General features: G+C 37.4%; 1 protein-coding gene across 1 annotated transcript; it reads right to left on the bottom strand.

Moving 5' to 3' along the window:
* Positions 1 to 12,895: 12,895 nt before the first annotated feature.
* Positions 12,896 to 15,977, bottom strand: LOC110875469 (GATA transcription factor 11). Its single transcript, XM_022123669.2, has 3 exons — positions 15,779 to 15,977; positions 14,413 to 14,643; positions 12,896 to 13,635 (listed from the first exon to the last, which is right to left on the bottom strand). The coding sequence occupies exons 1-3, from the start codon at positions 15,788 to 15,790 to the stop codon at positions 13,000 to 13,002; spliced, it is 879 nt and encodes a 292-aa protein (XP_021979361.1). The 5' UTR covers positions 15,791 to 15,977; the 3' UTR covers positions 12,896 to 12,999.
* Positions 15,978 to 16,641: the final 664 nt, after the last annotated feature.

The raw sequence follows: 16,641 nt of genomic DNA, 5'->3' as shown, positions 1-16,641 counted from the left end.
GAAAGCTTGAAGAAGAGGAAGAAGAGGAAGAAAGATTGAAAGCTGAGGCTAAAGCTGAGAAAAAGAGGAGAGCTGAGTTTTTGCAACCAAACAGGACAGTCAAAGAGGTTCCTGAATTTGAAGTGAAACTTGATGCAGAACCAGTTCAAGTTCCAGAAAAGTGCATGAACTGTGATTCGCTTATCAAGCAGAACAATGAATTGTTGCACAACATAAACAGGTTGAAAGAATCCTATGATACAATGAAGAGAGAAATTAACAAATATACGGATTCAGATGGTGAACAAGCTGTGGCAATGAATACATTGAAGATAGCGTATTTGAGACAGCTTGATGATGCAAATTTTCATATAAAGAAATGTGCTGATCTGGAGTTGGAGTTAGCAACACAAAAGATAGAAACCGAGAAAGTTAAGAAATTATTAGAGAGTTACTCATGTTCTACTTTTGTTGTTGACAGGATCTATCCAGTTGTGAAAGATTTGAAGACATTTGAAGAAGTAAAGACATCTGAAGATGAGAAATTTGTGACAAAAGATGAAGAAAAGGTGAAGACTTCTGGTAAGAAATCAAGTGTGGTCTATAACAGATGTCCGCCCCCGGTCGAAAATGGATATTCACCTCGAAATCCAAATTCCGAAAGAGTTAATAAGGCTATCAATTTACAATGGGAGTCTGGGCCGTCGGATAACTTGCCAGAAATTATTGATGTCACGTACACGTCATCTGACACTAATCATGAGTCAAAGTTGATAAAAAGTGTGGTTGATCAGGTGTTGGATAAAGATGAGAGTGAGGAGTCAAATCCGGAGTCCAAACCAGAGTCAAAATCTGTGTCTAATACGTCAAAGCCGACAAATAAAAAGGACAAACGGGTTTATGATAAAGAGTTTTTACTTTCGAAATCTAATTTGAATGATGAATCATTCAAAGTGGCATATACTTTGAAAGATTCTGACAAATTATATTCTGATGAAGTTTTTCCAATAAGAAGTGTCAGATTTGAAATGATTCAAAAGGTTTTCAAAATAACAGAAATTAATATTTCTGAAATAAAAGATTTAAATCTTATCGGAAAACCTAAACAATACACTTCAAGAGTGCAACAAAGATTAAACAAGAAAATGGGTTACAATTGTGGTTATAATTTCCAAAGGAAACCAAACCATAATCGTAATTTCAAAAAGAAAGGATTAGGTTTTGTTCCACCGAAAAATTATAAAAATGAAAAAGTTTATAAACCAAAAACTGTGTTTGTTTCAGGGAAAATAACAGAGGCTGAGAAAGAACAATTATTCAGAAAGCAGTCTAATCAGGAATTCCTTGCCAAGAAGCAAGAAGAACTGAAGAAGAATGAAGTTCCGAAGAAGATTGAGAAGAGAACTTGTTTTCAGTGCAAGATTGCTGGTCATGTGGCGAAGGATTGTCCAAAGACATTCAAGCCAAAACAGGAAGTCTCTGGTAAAATGAAAGAAAAAATTATTGAGAAGACTGAACTGTCAACCCGGAAGTTTACTGGCTTTGAAAATTCAACTTTTGAGAAAGGAGAATGTTCAAAGAGTGCTTCAAGAAGAAAAGATAATGTGCCAAATCAAAAATGGGTTGTGAAAGGTTCAGGTAATAGTTCTGGTGATGAATCTGATTCCATAAAATCAGAGGAGCCACGTGTTGAGAAAAAAATTGAAAGATTAGTTCCAACTATGAATGATGAAAATTTTCCATCGTTGCGTGTTGAAAATTTTATGAAGGAAGTTTGAAAAGTTGAAATTTCAAATCAATTTTATTCTGACAAGAAAAAATTTGATGTTGAAAAGACTTTCAACGGCAATGTGAAACGTATCTTTGGACAAATGGTCAACGGTAAGGCCAAAAGTATCGAAGATTTTTATGCTTCCAAAGGACGTGTTTACAAGTCTGTTGAAAGAAAAGATGAAAAAGATGTAGTTACACCCAAGGAAGGTCAGGCTGGGGTGGATATATTTTTCAAAGAATAAAAACCTGACTTGCCGGAGATCCCAAGTTGGTAATCGTGGATCAGGAATCGGCATTATTCTTTATCATGTTTGTTTAATGTGTTTGAAAAGTTTTTGCAGGAATTGCCGGAACTCCCAGGTTTGTAAGTGTGGAGTATGAATCGGCACCTTGAGAATTCAACCAACAGATGGTAATTGGTTGAAAAACAGGTTTGAGTTGTATGTTTGTGATTGTTATAAATGGTTCATATTTTGAACTAGGTTGATCTTACAAGTGGTTAAATCAAGGTCATTAAATTGAACTTGAGTTAACTATCATTCAGAAGATTGGTAAAACAATGTGATGATTTAGTCCCTAATTTTACAAGTGGTAAAATCAACAAAACTTATTTTCCGGAAAAACCATTCTGATTAAAACAAACTTAAGTGTTTTGAAATCATTATGGGAAAATAGTTTTGTTGTGAGGGGGAGTTCTGATTGTTTAAGCCAAACGGATGGAGAATTGAAGTGTTTCAATATCAGTTGTCATGTTCTGTACAGTTTGTTTTCTATTTTCATTAGATGTATTTGAATTTTAGGGGGAGTAAGAATTTTCAGAAAATCCAAAAACATCAGAAAATTTGAAAAAGACAAAAACATGATAAAACTGAAAAATGAGTTTTTGTTGCATAAAAGAGGAAATGATAGTACATCAGTGGACTATCACGACACGCTAAAGAAATGTATAGTAAAAAATGTGATAAACAATCTTACTGTGGATGTGTCAGTAGGTTTTCGCACATTTAGTAAACTGTAACGAGATATAAACCTAAAATCAAACTTGCTTATTTTGTGGGTTAACAAAACTACTTGGATATATAGGTAACCCCTGAAATCTTGTTTGAAAGGTCCCGTATTCTGAGATACTAGGTCTTTATACTCAGTGATATCTAGGGTATTATCCCGGGACTTCTGCTGTATGGAAATACTGACCTAGTCCCCGGATAATGCTTTCTGCAAAAAGCTTTGAAATATAAGCTCGCCTTCAGCAAGCTGATGAAACAATAAAATTGATAGTCGCTGCTGTTGTAACAAAAGATCCTCTAAAGGGGACCCACCAAAAGTCGAAGCCGTCATCTCTCTGCGTATACGGAAGTATCGACCTGAGCTCTCACGGCCCTCGCACATAACCCCTTTACAGATATCAGCTGTGGTATACTCACCTGTAAGACTGAATATTGGGATCTGGATACGGGAGTATATTCAAATAATGGGACACACGGATAAGTTTAAGTATCAAAGACACTAATTGCGTATCTCGAAACAGTTGAAATCTGTGTGAAAATTTAAGAGGACAAACATACTGACAATCTAGGTAAATTGTTTAGAACTTAAAATGTAATCAAGCTTAACGGTGTTTGTGATATGTCTCAAAAACTGATATGATCCTCTTGCACGAACTCACAAAAATATTGTCTGTAAATATTTCGTTTCTGCATTTTCTTTTATTCAAAAATTCAAAAAGATTTTTGGTGTGTTTTAGCATAAATTTTGAAAAATCCAAAAAGATTTTCGACAACTGGTATTGAAAAGCTGATTTTCAAAATTCCGAGTGCTAAACATGATGAACAACAGGTTTGGGAGAAATAATCTTTGAAATGAAGAATATTATTTTTACAAAGTAAGTCATCAGAGTTTAAAAATGGTGTTGTTAAAAGAAATCTACCAGTAATTTCTAAATTTGTCAGGATAAAAATTTTGGAAATTTACTGTTGGGTAGAGTTTATGCAGGTTGGCCAGATTTCGATCCAGAGCAGGATGCGAGCCAGGACATGATCATGATTTTAAGAATTCCAGACTACGATCTCTAGCGAAAGGGGGAGTCTGAAGACATCGAGAGGGAGTCTGAAGATAGTAGAGCCAGATTCAGATTGTGAAGATTTCGAGAAAGAGTAAGAGATTGATTTGAGGATTCTTACAACGTCAAATACTTCAAAGAGTTCGAGAAGATTGATAAAGATTGAAGATGCAGAGACTCGACACTGAAGACTCCGTCAACATCTGAGGGGGAGTCTGTTGGTGCATTCATCTATTGTCTACGTCTTATATCGAGTCTCGGTTTACTAACTTGAAGCTGAAAGTTTGAAGCTGAAAGTTTGAAGCTGAAAGTTTGAAGCTGCTGAAAGTTTGAAGCTGCTGAAAGTTTGAAACAGCTGAAAGTTTGAAATGTCCTGTCCGTTTGAAATGTCTGTCCGTTTGAAAGTTCCTGTCCGTTTGAAAGTGTTTCAAACGGAGGGGTCAATTAGTATAAATAGGTTTCAAACTTTCACATGTGTAACTTTCCGGCTAGAGCAACGAAGTGCTGCCGAAGTGTTGTCAGGTTGTAAAACGTTACGAAATCAATCATACAACAGTTTAAAGAGTAAATCTAGCTGAATTGACCTCTACACGTCTGTTTCCGCCGTTCGTTTAGAGATAAACTCTTCTGATCGACTCGTTCGGGTCTGAAACCGATCCTACACTTATGGTAGGAATAAGTTCCATGCCGCTCTCGAGTGATTCACTAAAAATACACCTTCGGCCGAGTGTTGAGTGATCCCCCGTGAGGTATGTGAACTTGTATATAAATGAAATTTTAAAAAAGGCATGCTATGCCCAAATAAGTAATTTCTCTTATGAAACGTTCTAAATAAATCATAACGAATAGGATTGTAAATAAATAAAAATAAAACCCAAAAAGATCTTGGATTCCCGACACTCTATGACAAGCCAAAAACCTTCTCTTCTACCCATTCCATTTGGGAGTGTAAGCCACATATTAAAGAGTTTTGCTTGAGGACAAGCAAAAGTTCAAGTGTGGGGGTATTTGATATGTGTAAAATGCAACATATAAATTACATCAATTAAGGCATAAAACTAACCCTTTTTAAGTACTAATGTTGGAAAAAGAGTGCTTTTATCTTCCTTTTGTATTTTCAGGATAAAATGAGCTCAAATTCATAAAAGAAGCAAAAAGACAACTAATTCTAACATAAATACAAGAAAAGGAACAAAAGTGGATTGCCCGACCCCTCAACGGCATCCTCCCAAGCAGAAAAGAGAAGTCAAAAGACTGAACACGCCCCGTGCTCAGCCAGCACGGGGCCGTGCCCAAGAAGCAGCAGAAAAGACAAATCTATAGAAGCTTCTATTGCCCACCACGGGGCCGTGTCCAGTGAGCACGGGGGCGTGGCGAAAGTACAGCAGGCGCATTAATTGTAATTGCGAATTACAATTAATGAAGAGAGAGAGTGTCAGACGGGCACGGGGGCGTGTCCAGCGGACACGGGGCCGTGCCCAGCCTTCTGTTCAGCCTATAAATAGGAGTGATTGGTTTCATTTCAACTCATCCCTTGGCACACCACCTCTCTCACACTTCATCCACCACCCACCACCATCACAACACCATCATCCACCACCATCATCCATTGTCCATCATAGAGTGTGTGAGTCGTCTCGGGATCCAAGATTGATCGTAAGAGTTCTTGACAATCAAGGCCATGTTTGCCTAAGTCTCTTACATCACTTGGTGAAGACAAGTGTTTAGTATAATACTTTTTATTTTTAATCTTTTGCACTTTTTATTTGGTTTTGTATTAATGACTTTAATAACTAGTTGCTTATGTTGAAGGTGATCTTTCCTTATCGTTTGTCCGTGGTGTCTTGGCATTATTTTACTGTCTATATAAAATAAAAGATTTTCACCATTCATATCTCCACGGTCTATATGGAGGTATGTTGGCTACCTGGTCGGGGGTTAAGGGAATGGTTTGGTAAGGGACTTGCCCTTGTTCAGCGTTTAGAGGTCCTGCAAGGGACCTGGGTCAAATTTAGTAGGATCTCCTTCAATGCCCATAGGTATTAGATGGCGGGGATCCAAACTCTTTGACCCCCTCATAAGTTAACTACTATTAATACTATAACCCGGCTATTTAGGACTGTATCCCTGCTGACTCAGACTACTTAGTCGAGGGTAACGTCACCGCCAAAAGCGGGGCCTACCATAATTTGCATTAATAACTTAATTCATTATCTTCCAATAATCCAACCCTTTAGGATTGTATCCTTGCTGACTCAAACTACTGGGTTGAGGGTAACGTCGCCTTCAAAAGAGGGGCCTACTATAATAACTAAGATAATCTCTTAAACAAGTGCAAAAGTGCGAAAATAATCAAAGGTTATACTAATACACGAGTCGGATCCAAGTGATTCATCTTGTCTATCTGTTTTTATTTTATTTTTATTTTTCAGCATTTAGTTAGTTTTTATTTTCTTAGTTTAAAACTTTTTCTAACTTTTTGATTTGGTTAGACGTTGAGGATAAAACGGTACTAAAAGCTCTTGTGTCCTTGGACGACCTCGGTATCTTACCAACACTATACTACGTCCACGATGGGTGCACTTGCCCATATGTGTGTTTAGTGTTAGTAAATATCGTGTTTTATAAATTTAAAACTTGGCTAAAAGTGTAAAAAGGGCTTAAAATATACATCAAAAATATATTACACCTAACGCACATCAAGTTTTTGGCGCCGCTGCCGGGGACACAAGGATTTTAAGAAAGTTAGGAATCAACGGCCTAATCATATTTTTATTTTTCTTTTTATTTTTTAGGATTTTTTTTAGTTTTTCAGCTTCTGCAGAGCTCAGCACGAGCCGTGCCCGCTGAACACGGGGCCGTGCTCAATCATTGGAACTGGCAATCCTGTTTTAAGTCAGACAGTAAGCTGAACACGGGGCCGTCTTCACTCAACACGCCCCCGTGCCCAAAGATTCTCTTACTGAAAACAGAACCGTTAGATCCTGGCGGTTGGTAATTTCTGACATAAACATGAGTGATAGTAATTCTTTTTACTTTCGGCACTCTTATGGTACGTGGTGTCAATTATGTGGAGGCGAACATGAAGAATTAAAATGTTACTTTCTAAATTATAGGCCCCACTATATAGACCCACCAATTCCTTATAACCTTAAGAGGTGCGAAAGTAAAAATAAGCACTATCTCTCCCTCGAATGCGCCTAGCCAGATATTCTAGGGGAAATGCTCCTTGATGAGTTATTTCAACTAGAAGAATTAATTCTAAATTGGTCAAAAGAACTTAGGAAGGATTTTATTGATCCGCCCCAAGACGATGACCATGAAGAAATTTTCTTGGGGGTATCTGGCGCGCCCCCTGACTTGGGCCCGGAGGTGTAACCAAAGATGGTTCTGCTTGTAAGACCGCTTGCTGAGCGCTCAAAGACTAATAGGCAGCATTGATGGTAGCAATTTTCTTGGCATACCAAGAGGCTGGAGTTTCGCCTTCAGGTAGCCCTAATAGTGCCGAAATGTTTTGAGGTGGAGCTGGGTTTGAAGGACCAGTAACATTGTTTCCTGGGGTTACCGTCTGAGTGATGCGAGTGATGCTCGCGCGGGGTACCCCAGTGTTTGTTATTTCGATTTCGCCTACTTCTTCGGTAGGTTGGATTTGGACATTATGATTGTCCTCAACCGGTCCCGCGTTAGAGTTCGTGCCAAAACCGAAATCGGAAATGATTCCTTGACAAGCCATGACCAAGAAAACAGCAAAAAACTCAACAAAGACTCAGAAAAAAGAAGATGAAAGTGATTGTGAAAATCGGTGGGCGCCAATGAAGAAACACGGAACTAATTTTAGAGTTAATTAGCTTAATTTATGTTTCTACCATAAGGGTTAATCTTCTTATAACTTTCTGAGCTCCTTATTGATCCGATAATCCTGTAAAACAGAACAGCGTTAGCTCGTTAAGAGGGGAATATGGGGGTTTCCCTCTTAACCAGACTACGGCGTGAGAATAAGTAACTGTTTTGAGGAGATAAATGTGTGTTAAGAGTGAGAGTAGTGAGAATAGAATGGTTTAACCTGTGAATGAAGGTTCCTATTTATAGCCGGAGAGGTGTAAGAGAAGGTGGGTTGATGGGTCTTGAGCCGGAAGGCGACAACTTAGGGGATATGCTCTTTGTCTCACTGGTGTCAACTGTTAGTGGCTTCTAGAAGTTCTCTGGTGCTGGCGCACCATGATTGGAGCCACGTGTCGTTGTTGTCGGCCTTGTTGTCCCTCTGCCATCAGCAGGTAAGTGGAGATCGTGGGACAGGTGTCGCCGCCCCCTGATTGGTGCCACGTAGGCGTCCTTATGTACTCTCTGTCTCCTGCACGTCAGACGATCGTGGAGCACGATTGAACACAACCTAGAGGACGCGGACTGGCTCTTTTCTTCTGCCACTTGTACCTTGTATTCTTCTCTGGAGTGGCGCTGCACTATAGCTCCTGCGCGACCCTTGCTGAGCACGTAACTAGCCCGCGCAGGATTATAGGTGCTGGAGGCTCTTATTCAGAATGCTAAGTGTTGAAATTGATGTTGTTTCTTGTTTAGACCTCACGCGAGGTCAGTCCTTGAGGTCAGTCCTTGTTGAAGTAACCCACGCGAGGCTGAGATTGAACATTTTGCTGAATAAGGAGTATGGTCTCGCGCACGACCTGAAGGAAGGTCTGTACGGCTTTTTGGGACTATACCCCTTCAGAAATACATTTAAGGATCCTTATTTTAACAAATAGGGTATATGTGTTCACAGTAAGAGATGTCCATACTATTCGATGATTACTGAAACTGATTTTAGTAAAAAAAAAAACTTCACATGTGTTATACATGTTCAACTTTTACGATCCTAATAACTTTTCATTAAAGGCAAATATACTAACAAACAAAAAAAACAGTAAAACAAAAATAATATTAGGTATAATTTATCTACTTCTCTAATCAAATAAATGATTACAATCATCAAAAGTATTATATACTCTCGTAAAATAAAAACAATAGGGTAAACTAATATCCAATCACCTAATGTATGTACCATATATAACCTATTAATTGTGGTGGTCAGTAACGTCCACCCCAATCAGTGGCGAAGCTTGACAATGAAGACGGGGGGTCGAAAACGTATATACCAAAAAATTTCTATAGAACCGGGGGTCGAAAACTTATATACCAAAAAATTTATATACGAAAACTACATATATAACACCACTGAGCGAAAAGTTCGGGGGGTCGGGCGCCCCCTCTGACCCCTCTTAAGCTACGCCCCTGACCACAATTTCTAAAGGAGTAAGTTTTCTTGGAGGGCTGGCTTCATCAATGTCGAAAGACTTAGGTAAATGACGTTTCATGTTAGTTGTTCCCTTGTTAGCCTTAAACACCTTTCCACAACCGTCACAACTCGTTTTCTTAACCCCATCTTGTCCGGGTGGTATTTTCTCAAAATAATTCCAAACTATTGAATGGTCCTTACTCGAACCGAATGAAATATCCAGTTATCCACATATGACTTGAATAATGGGCCAATAAAACTAAAAATCAACCAAGTACAAAACAACATGCTAAGGATTAATACGAACAGTAAACCCATTCCTATACCACCAAAAATAAAACCCCTAAATCAACAAAAAATAAAAATAAATCCAAACAATCAATTAACAATTTAAACACAACCTAAGCCTAAACCCCTTAACTATTAAATCAAACACTTCAAAACAACAACCGAGTTTATGACCAAATTAAACAGAGATGGACGAAAATCATACCGTTTCAAATTTTTAATTAGACTAAAATAGGGTGGAGATCGGCGGCGTTCAAGTGAAAGAAGCTGGTGATTGCGTCATAGCGGAGGTGTTGGGGCGAGTAGAAGCGGTGTTACACCGGAGCACAAGTGGTGTTGAACAATTCTGATTCAGTGGGGCAAAGTATGAAGATTACGCTTGTGTTCCAGAGTTCACTAATAGAATGAAAGGAAAAAACAGAAAGAAAGTAAAAATATTTTGTGTTTCAGAGTTTCATTTAAGAAAAGGAAAAGAAAGGAAAATAAAAAATATTGTGTTCTCGAGTTTCATTTAAAGAAGGAAAAGAAAGGAAATGGAAGAAAAATAAGGCTAAATTCTTTAGTTTTTCATTCCTTCCGATTTGGGAGGAAAGACATACTTTCTTTTCCTTTACTTTCTCCCTTTTACTTTCTTTTCTTTTCACTCGTTTAGTGAACTCGGGTAGAGTTACCCACTTACCCATCCTGACCCATCGATTATTTTAAATTGGTATCTAAAAGCCCATCCGACACATCCATTATTATTTTCTGGCCCACTATGACTTGTCTTATTTTTAAAATGATCCAAAAAAAAACCCAAAATAACCCATTTGGGTTTTGTTTGCTAAGATAAATCCCACACCATTCTCTACAATATAGAAAGTATATCCCTAAATACCATCAACACATTTAAAGAACTCCAAAATTTAGTGTGTGTTTGATCCTAGGCAAAAAAACTCATTGATGAAGAGAGGTCGGTTGTGACAAGGCGATTGTGAAACCTAAGGTCTCACATCTTTTGTATACAAAAGAGATTATGTGTTAAAATGAATGTTTAGCCCAATGCACTTCCGGCGTCTCAGTCAACTACATGATTTACCATGCTTGCTTGGATGTGAGAAATTCCAAAACAAGGGACCTCCTATCAGTGGCGGAACTAGAACATTAACTTAGGAGTATCCTAAAAAAAAATTCACCATGCAATCTTACAATATTAAAAAAACGACAATAAATAAATAAAGTAAAACAAATACCTAGGGCTGTAAATGAGCCGAGCCGAACCGAACCAGGGTGGGCTCAGGCTTGGCTCATTTAAAAATCGAATCGAGTCGAGCCAACTCATTTTTCTTAACGAGTTGGAAAGTTGTGCTCAGGCTCGGCTCGTCAAAAGCTCGAGCCAGCTCGTGGCTCGTTTGTTTTAAAAAAATTATATTTTTGTATTTTTTTACACATAATGATATACATAAAGGAATAAGAAAAGATTCTATGTTACTTACCCTAATATATATATATATATATATATATATATATATATACATATATAGAAAAAGTATATCGTACATTACGGCTTAATGTACTTCACGTACAACAACGTGCGTGATTTGTTATATAGCATGTGTGATTAATGTTTTTAATATGCGTGATTATTGTGTTTCAACATACGTGATTTTGGATTTTTGAGTTATAACGTGCGTGATTTTAAAATGAACGTGCGTAATTAACTGTCGTACGTGATGTACGTTAAGCCGTAATGTACGTTAACCTTCCTCTATATATATATATAGGGTGAGGTTTCTGTAAAAATGACCTTTTTCGTGAGAAGTGTGAGAAGGCATAGAAATTGATATGTGTGCATCATATTTTGAATTTAGGCATGATGTTTTGAGTTGTTTTGGGAAGAAAAACACCAAACCTGACAATTTAAAACACAATGCAACATATTATGGGCGTGAAATTAAAACGCACTACTTAACACTTAAAACACACTACTTAATGTTCTTGGGATGGTGTTTTAAGTTTTAAGCCTCGAATTCACTGCATTGCGTCTTAAATTGTTATGCTTGGTGTTTTTCTTGCCAAAACAACCCAAAACATTATGCCCAAATCCAAAACATGATGCCTACATATGAATTTTTATACCTTCTCACACTTCTCATGAAAAATGTCCTTTTTACAGGATCCTAAGACTATATATATATATATATATATATATATATATATATATATATATAGTTACTAATTAAGACTATAGCTTAACAATATTACTAATTAAGACTATAGCTTAACAATCTATTTCTTTCGATAAAAAATAACCATGTTACTAATTAAACATTTCTTAAATATATTAGAATACATAAACATATATAATTTGAGGTTTAATTTGAACGAGCGAGCTAACGAGCCAACTATCAAGCGAGCCACAAATCGAACCTACCTTGGCTCGGGCTCGGCTCATTTACAAACCTAGTCGAGCCAGTTCGTTTAAAACCGAGCTGACTTCGAACCGAGCTTTTTTCGAACTTTTTTCGAGCGAGCCCCGAGCCACAGTCTTTTCAATTGATTGGTATTCTCGTAGTTGTGCCGTGCCGTGCATTAAAATTTCAGGGCAATTGGGCACTTATTTACAATCTTTTATTATTTTGGGCTAACATATTGGGCAATTGGGCTTATTATTTACAATCTTCAATTGATTTGGGCTAATATATTAGGCAATTGGGATTTGGGCTTATTATTTTCAAATGATTTGAGCTTACAAACTTTTTTTAGGGGTGTCCTCGTAGTTGTTCAGGGGTATCCTTGGTATAAAAACCGGATATTTCTTTTTATTTTACACTACCAATAAAAGGTTGAGCCGTAGCCCGTGCTACGGCTCAATATACATAAGTTCCGCCCCTGCCTCCTATAAAGTTTTCATTCCAATTATTGTTACGCATAGAAACAAAGTGGTGAGTTCCTCGTTACAACCCGTATAGTTGGTACAATCAACTCAGATGCCACACATGATATAGTACTTTTTTAACGGCAAATTTGGATCATTGATCATCGTGACACCAACGAAACCATCCGATCATATCTATCTTCACTAGGCAATAATATCTATACACAAATTCATGAGAAAACCCAATAAATTTGAGAAAACCCCTCTTTGTATGAATCAAACTCAGAACCTCATGGTCCCTAAGCCTTATCTCACCTCTAAAATGCCACACATGATATAGTACTAACTACTAAAAGTTAAGTGGGTAATGGTGTCCACTTTCCTAAGTTCACCCAAGACAAGAAAGTGGAAAAAATCTAAAAACATATTTCCTTTCTCAACTTCTAGTCAACAATAAAGTCTTAAAAAAATTCTTTTATCAAAAAAAGGTGTTAAAGCAATATGTCTACTATCAAAAGTTTTTATGCAAAAGTGTCATTCATCCTCCTAATAAAGCAAAAATGGCCCACTTTTTATGCTCATGGATGCTTTTGTTGGGCCAAAAAGACCCATATGATGCTGCCCCAATTTTTAATATTCTGAACAAGAAAAATTCAAAATAAAGAAAACCTACTTTAATAATGAAATCATAACAATGCTCTAAATTTCTAAGTCTAACACAAAACAAGGAGATTAATAACTACCCATGAACAAATCCTAGAGTGTTGAATTTGAACATTTCAACTCATCAAAAGGTTTCTTCATAACATAATTATTCATGGCTGCTCCCTTTTGTCTCATCTCTACCACCTTCCTGTGAGAGTTTGAATGCAACGACGGTATAAACGTCGGGCTTGCAGCCGGACGATACTCCGGGAACAGCCGCCCCGATCTGTACCGGACCCCACAAGCGTTGCAGAGCGTCTTTGGTCCCATTGGGCCTTCCCTCCATTGTGGGGTTTTAGTTATCTCACAATGGCTGCATTTCTTGACTTCATTAGGATCATCATGTTGAGGAAGTTTTCGTCTCTTTTTCCGCACCCTTTGAATTGGAAATTGTTGGATTGACTTTAACCATGTGTTTGCAGTCAAACTTGACCCTGACTGTGACCGTGACCGCTTGGTTCGGGTTCTTACGGGTATGGCTATTTCGATTCCGAACGAGACAGCCTTTCCGGCTGAGCTGGAGGTGCGTCGTTCGAGGACCGAGTCAGGGCTAGGCGCTTCAAAGGATTTTGGAATTCGATACTTCTTTTCTTGTGAAAACCTTGTCGGTTGTTGCGGTTTTAAGTGCGATTTTGAGACTTGTTTGTGAATAATAGGCTTAAATTCTGCTTCGAAAGTTCCTACATTCTGAAAACAAAAAAAAAATCCCAACATAAATACAAGATTATAAGAACATGTATTATAAACATCTTGCGTAGAATACAAATGCAGACATAAAAAGACAGTTAATAAGTTGAAAGAAATTCAATCATATGGGTTGTGCTTAGGTTGACAAGATTACCCGTTTAACTAAACGGGTCAACCAATCAACCTGTTTACGACCAGTTTAACCTATTCGTTACAACCCTCCAACCAGAGCTGCTAATGGCGAATAGCGATAAGGTACCTATATGCTACATAGGTAATAGCCATAAATAGCGGGCGACTATTTTATAAATAGCAATACACAAGAAATTTTTTATAATATATTAAACTACCCTGGTATATTTGCTATTTTACATGTATATTTAACAAAAACCTATAATCCAGCTATTTTATAGCTATATTTAATTGCTATTTATATTAGAAAAAAAAACAAAAAATAAATAAATTGTTGTTATTATCGCTATCTATCGATACAACCCTAACAGCAAGCCTAGACCTATACGCTACGTAGCGCGCTATTGACAACTATGCCTCCAACCCGTATAATACACTTACAACTTGACTACAAAATGTTTATAACGTGTCAACTGTTTGACTTGTTTAGATAGACAAGTGTGTTTAAGTTAGGGTTGATGACATGTCAACTTGATTACAACCCGTTTATAACAAGTCAACATGTAGCTAAACGGGTTACGTTCAGCCTACACGGCTTAAAGTGCATCCGAGTCAACATGAACATCACTAAACAAGAACACTTACAGAACAACCACCATAACCAGTCACAAAATCCGCATACGCGCCACCAACACCGACTGGCGTCAACACCTCCCGAAAGACCTCTGACGGGATAGGACCGAGCTTAGAAAAATCTTCACTAAGAACATCTCCATCCAAACTCTCCGGAACCGGATCTTTCAAGAAATTATTAATCCAACCACCCAATTCATCATCATCGTACAACCCATGATCATCGATACACATACTCTTGTCCTGAATATCAAACCAATTATAATTAACAATAGATACAGTGAAAAAGATCAAAACTTTATGCATTCTGTATGTATAGAATGCCTTGTGATGGAGGCTAGCATTAACCGACTGCAACTTATATACAACATTATCAGAAAAAAAAAAAATCAAAATAATATTTAAATACGTACGGATTTTTATGTTTTTGTTGATGTATATCTTATCTTTTAAGTAAAGGGTATTTATCAATTAAGGTTAAAATATAGTGTAATTAAGCACAAAACTAAATAAAATGGGAAACTAACAAAGCAAAAAAAATTCCAAGATTAAGTAAAAAATAAAACAAAATTATTAGGTAAAAAATAAAACAAAATTTTATTAATATTATTATTGTCTGAGACAAAATCTTTTGAATGAATGTGTTGTAAACATTCCGCTTTTTTCCCTCTTTATTCGGGGAAATTTGAAATCAGATATACCCTTAAAAAAAAGTCAAAAGTCAAAAAGTCAAATAACAAGTTTCCTATTCAAGGTTTTACTAAAACGACGTCGTAACAAAAGCGGAAACCCTCACTAAAACATCCGCTAAAACGACGTCGTAACAAAGGCGGCACGGGCACAGTAAATGATACATTTGCTGAAACGACGACGTAACGAGAACGGCACCGTTACTAAAACATTCGTTAAAACGACGTCGTAACGAAGGCGGCGCCATAATATGTTTTCGCCTTTGTTAGGTGACTGATAAAAGAACACCAAAAAACGACGTCGTAACAAAGGCGATAAAATACCAAAAACGACGTCGTAACAAGAGCGGCACCGTAACATCTTTTCGCCTTCGTTAGACGACTAATAAAACAGCCAAAAACGACGACGTAACAAGGGGCGGCAACGCGACTGATACAATCGCTAAAACGACGTCGTCCCGTGACAAACAAATTACCAAAAAACGACGTCGTCCCGTGACAAACAAATTACCAAAAAACGACGTCGTGAAACCCTCTTCCGTCGTTCCAATCAACCAGTTAAAAAAACACCGTACAGAAATCGAGAAAATGAAACCCTAAATTCGCTCAGAAAGTTAAGAGTGAAATGCACAGCAATAACCGCTAAAGCGACGTCGCTTGGCGACTGATAAAACAAAAAAAAAACTCACCTGTGAGGCCATGACGGAACCGCCTATTTACGCCATTGCAGTTTTGAAAACTTTTACAGTTACAGAAATGAAGAAACTGACAAAAGAAGAATAGAGATAAGGTGTGTGTGTGTGGGGGGGGGGGGGGGGGTGAGAGGGGTTACTGTGTGTGAGTGTGTGTAAAAATGGAGGAAGTAAATAATTTAGGTTTAGGGATTAAAGGGAAAATGGAGGTGATGATGGAGTAAATAGGGGTGATGGTTCACATGGTGGTCCTGGTCCGCACCGTACTTGATTCAAATTTTGGTTTTTTACGTGTGGAGACTATTATTATACAGTTGGAAATGTTTGTTTGTCACAAGTACAACTTTTTATAAATATTTCTTTCTTTCTTTGCTTTTCAAATAAATTTTAGAGTAACTTCAACAACAATTATCACAAATAGCAAAGTTATTTATAGGGTCTAGGAAGGGTGGGATGTAGACAGAGTTTGCCTCTATCCTTAGGGATACAGAGGCTGCTTCCAGGGAGACCCTCGGCTCCAAAACGAATAGCATATCAACACACCAAGTCAAAAAATATAGAAAAAAGAAGTCACCAATACCAAGAAAGTGGTTAGAGTGACACAAGGCTTGTTTGGCTGAGCTTTTCAAAACAGCTTATTTGCTTTTCTGAAAAGCAAATAAGTCAATAAGCCCTTTTGAAAAGCTTTAAAATGGAGCTTTTCAAAACAGCTTATTGACTTATTTGCTTTTCAGAAAAGCAAATAAGCAAATAAGCTCTTTTGAAAAGCTTAGCCAAACAGCCCCACAGTATAATGTAAATTATGTATAATAGCATACAACATCATTTTGACTTAAACACAAGATAAAACCTTTTGTATT

This window comes from Helianthus annuus, chromosome 1 (assembly GCF_002127325.2).
Source record: "Helianthus annuus cultivar XRQ/B chromosome 1, HanXRQr2.0-SUNRISE, whole genome shotgun sequence".
In the NCBI taxonomy this organism is placed as follows: Eukaryota; Viridiplantae; Streptophyta; class Magnoliopsida; order Asterales; family Asteraceae; genus Helianthus; species Helianthus annuus.
This window is presented reverse-complemented; position numbering and strand designations above follow the sequence as displayed.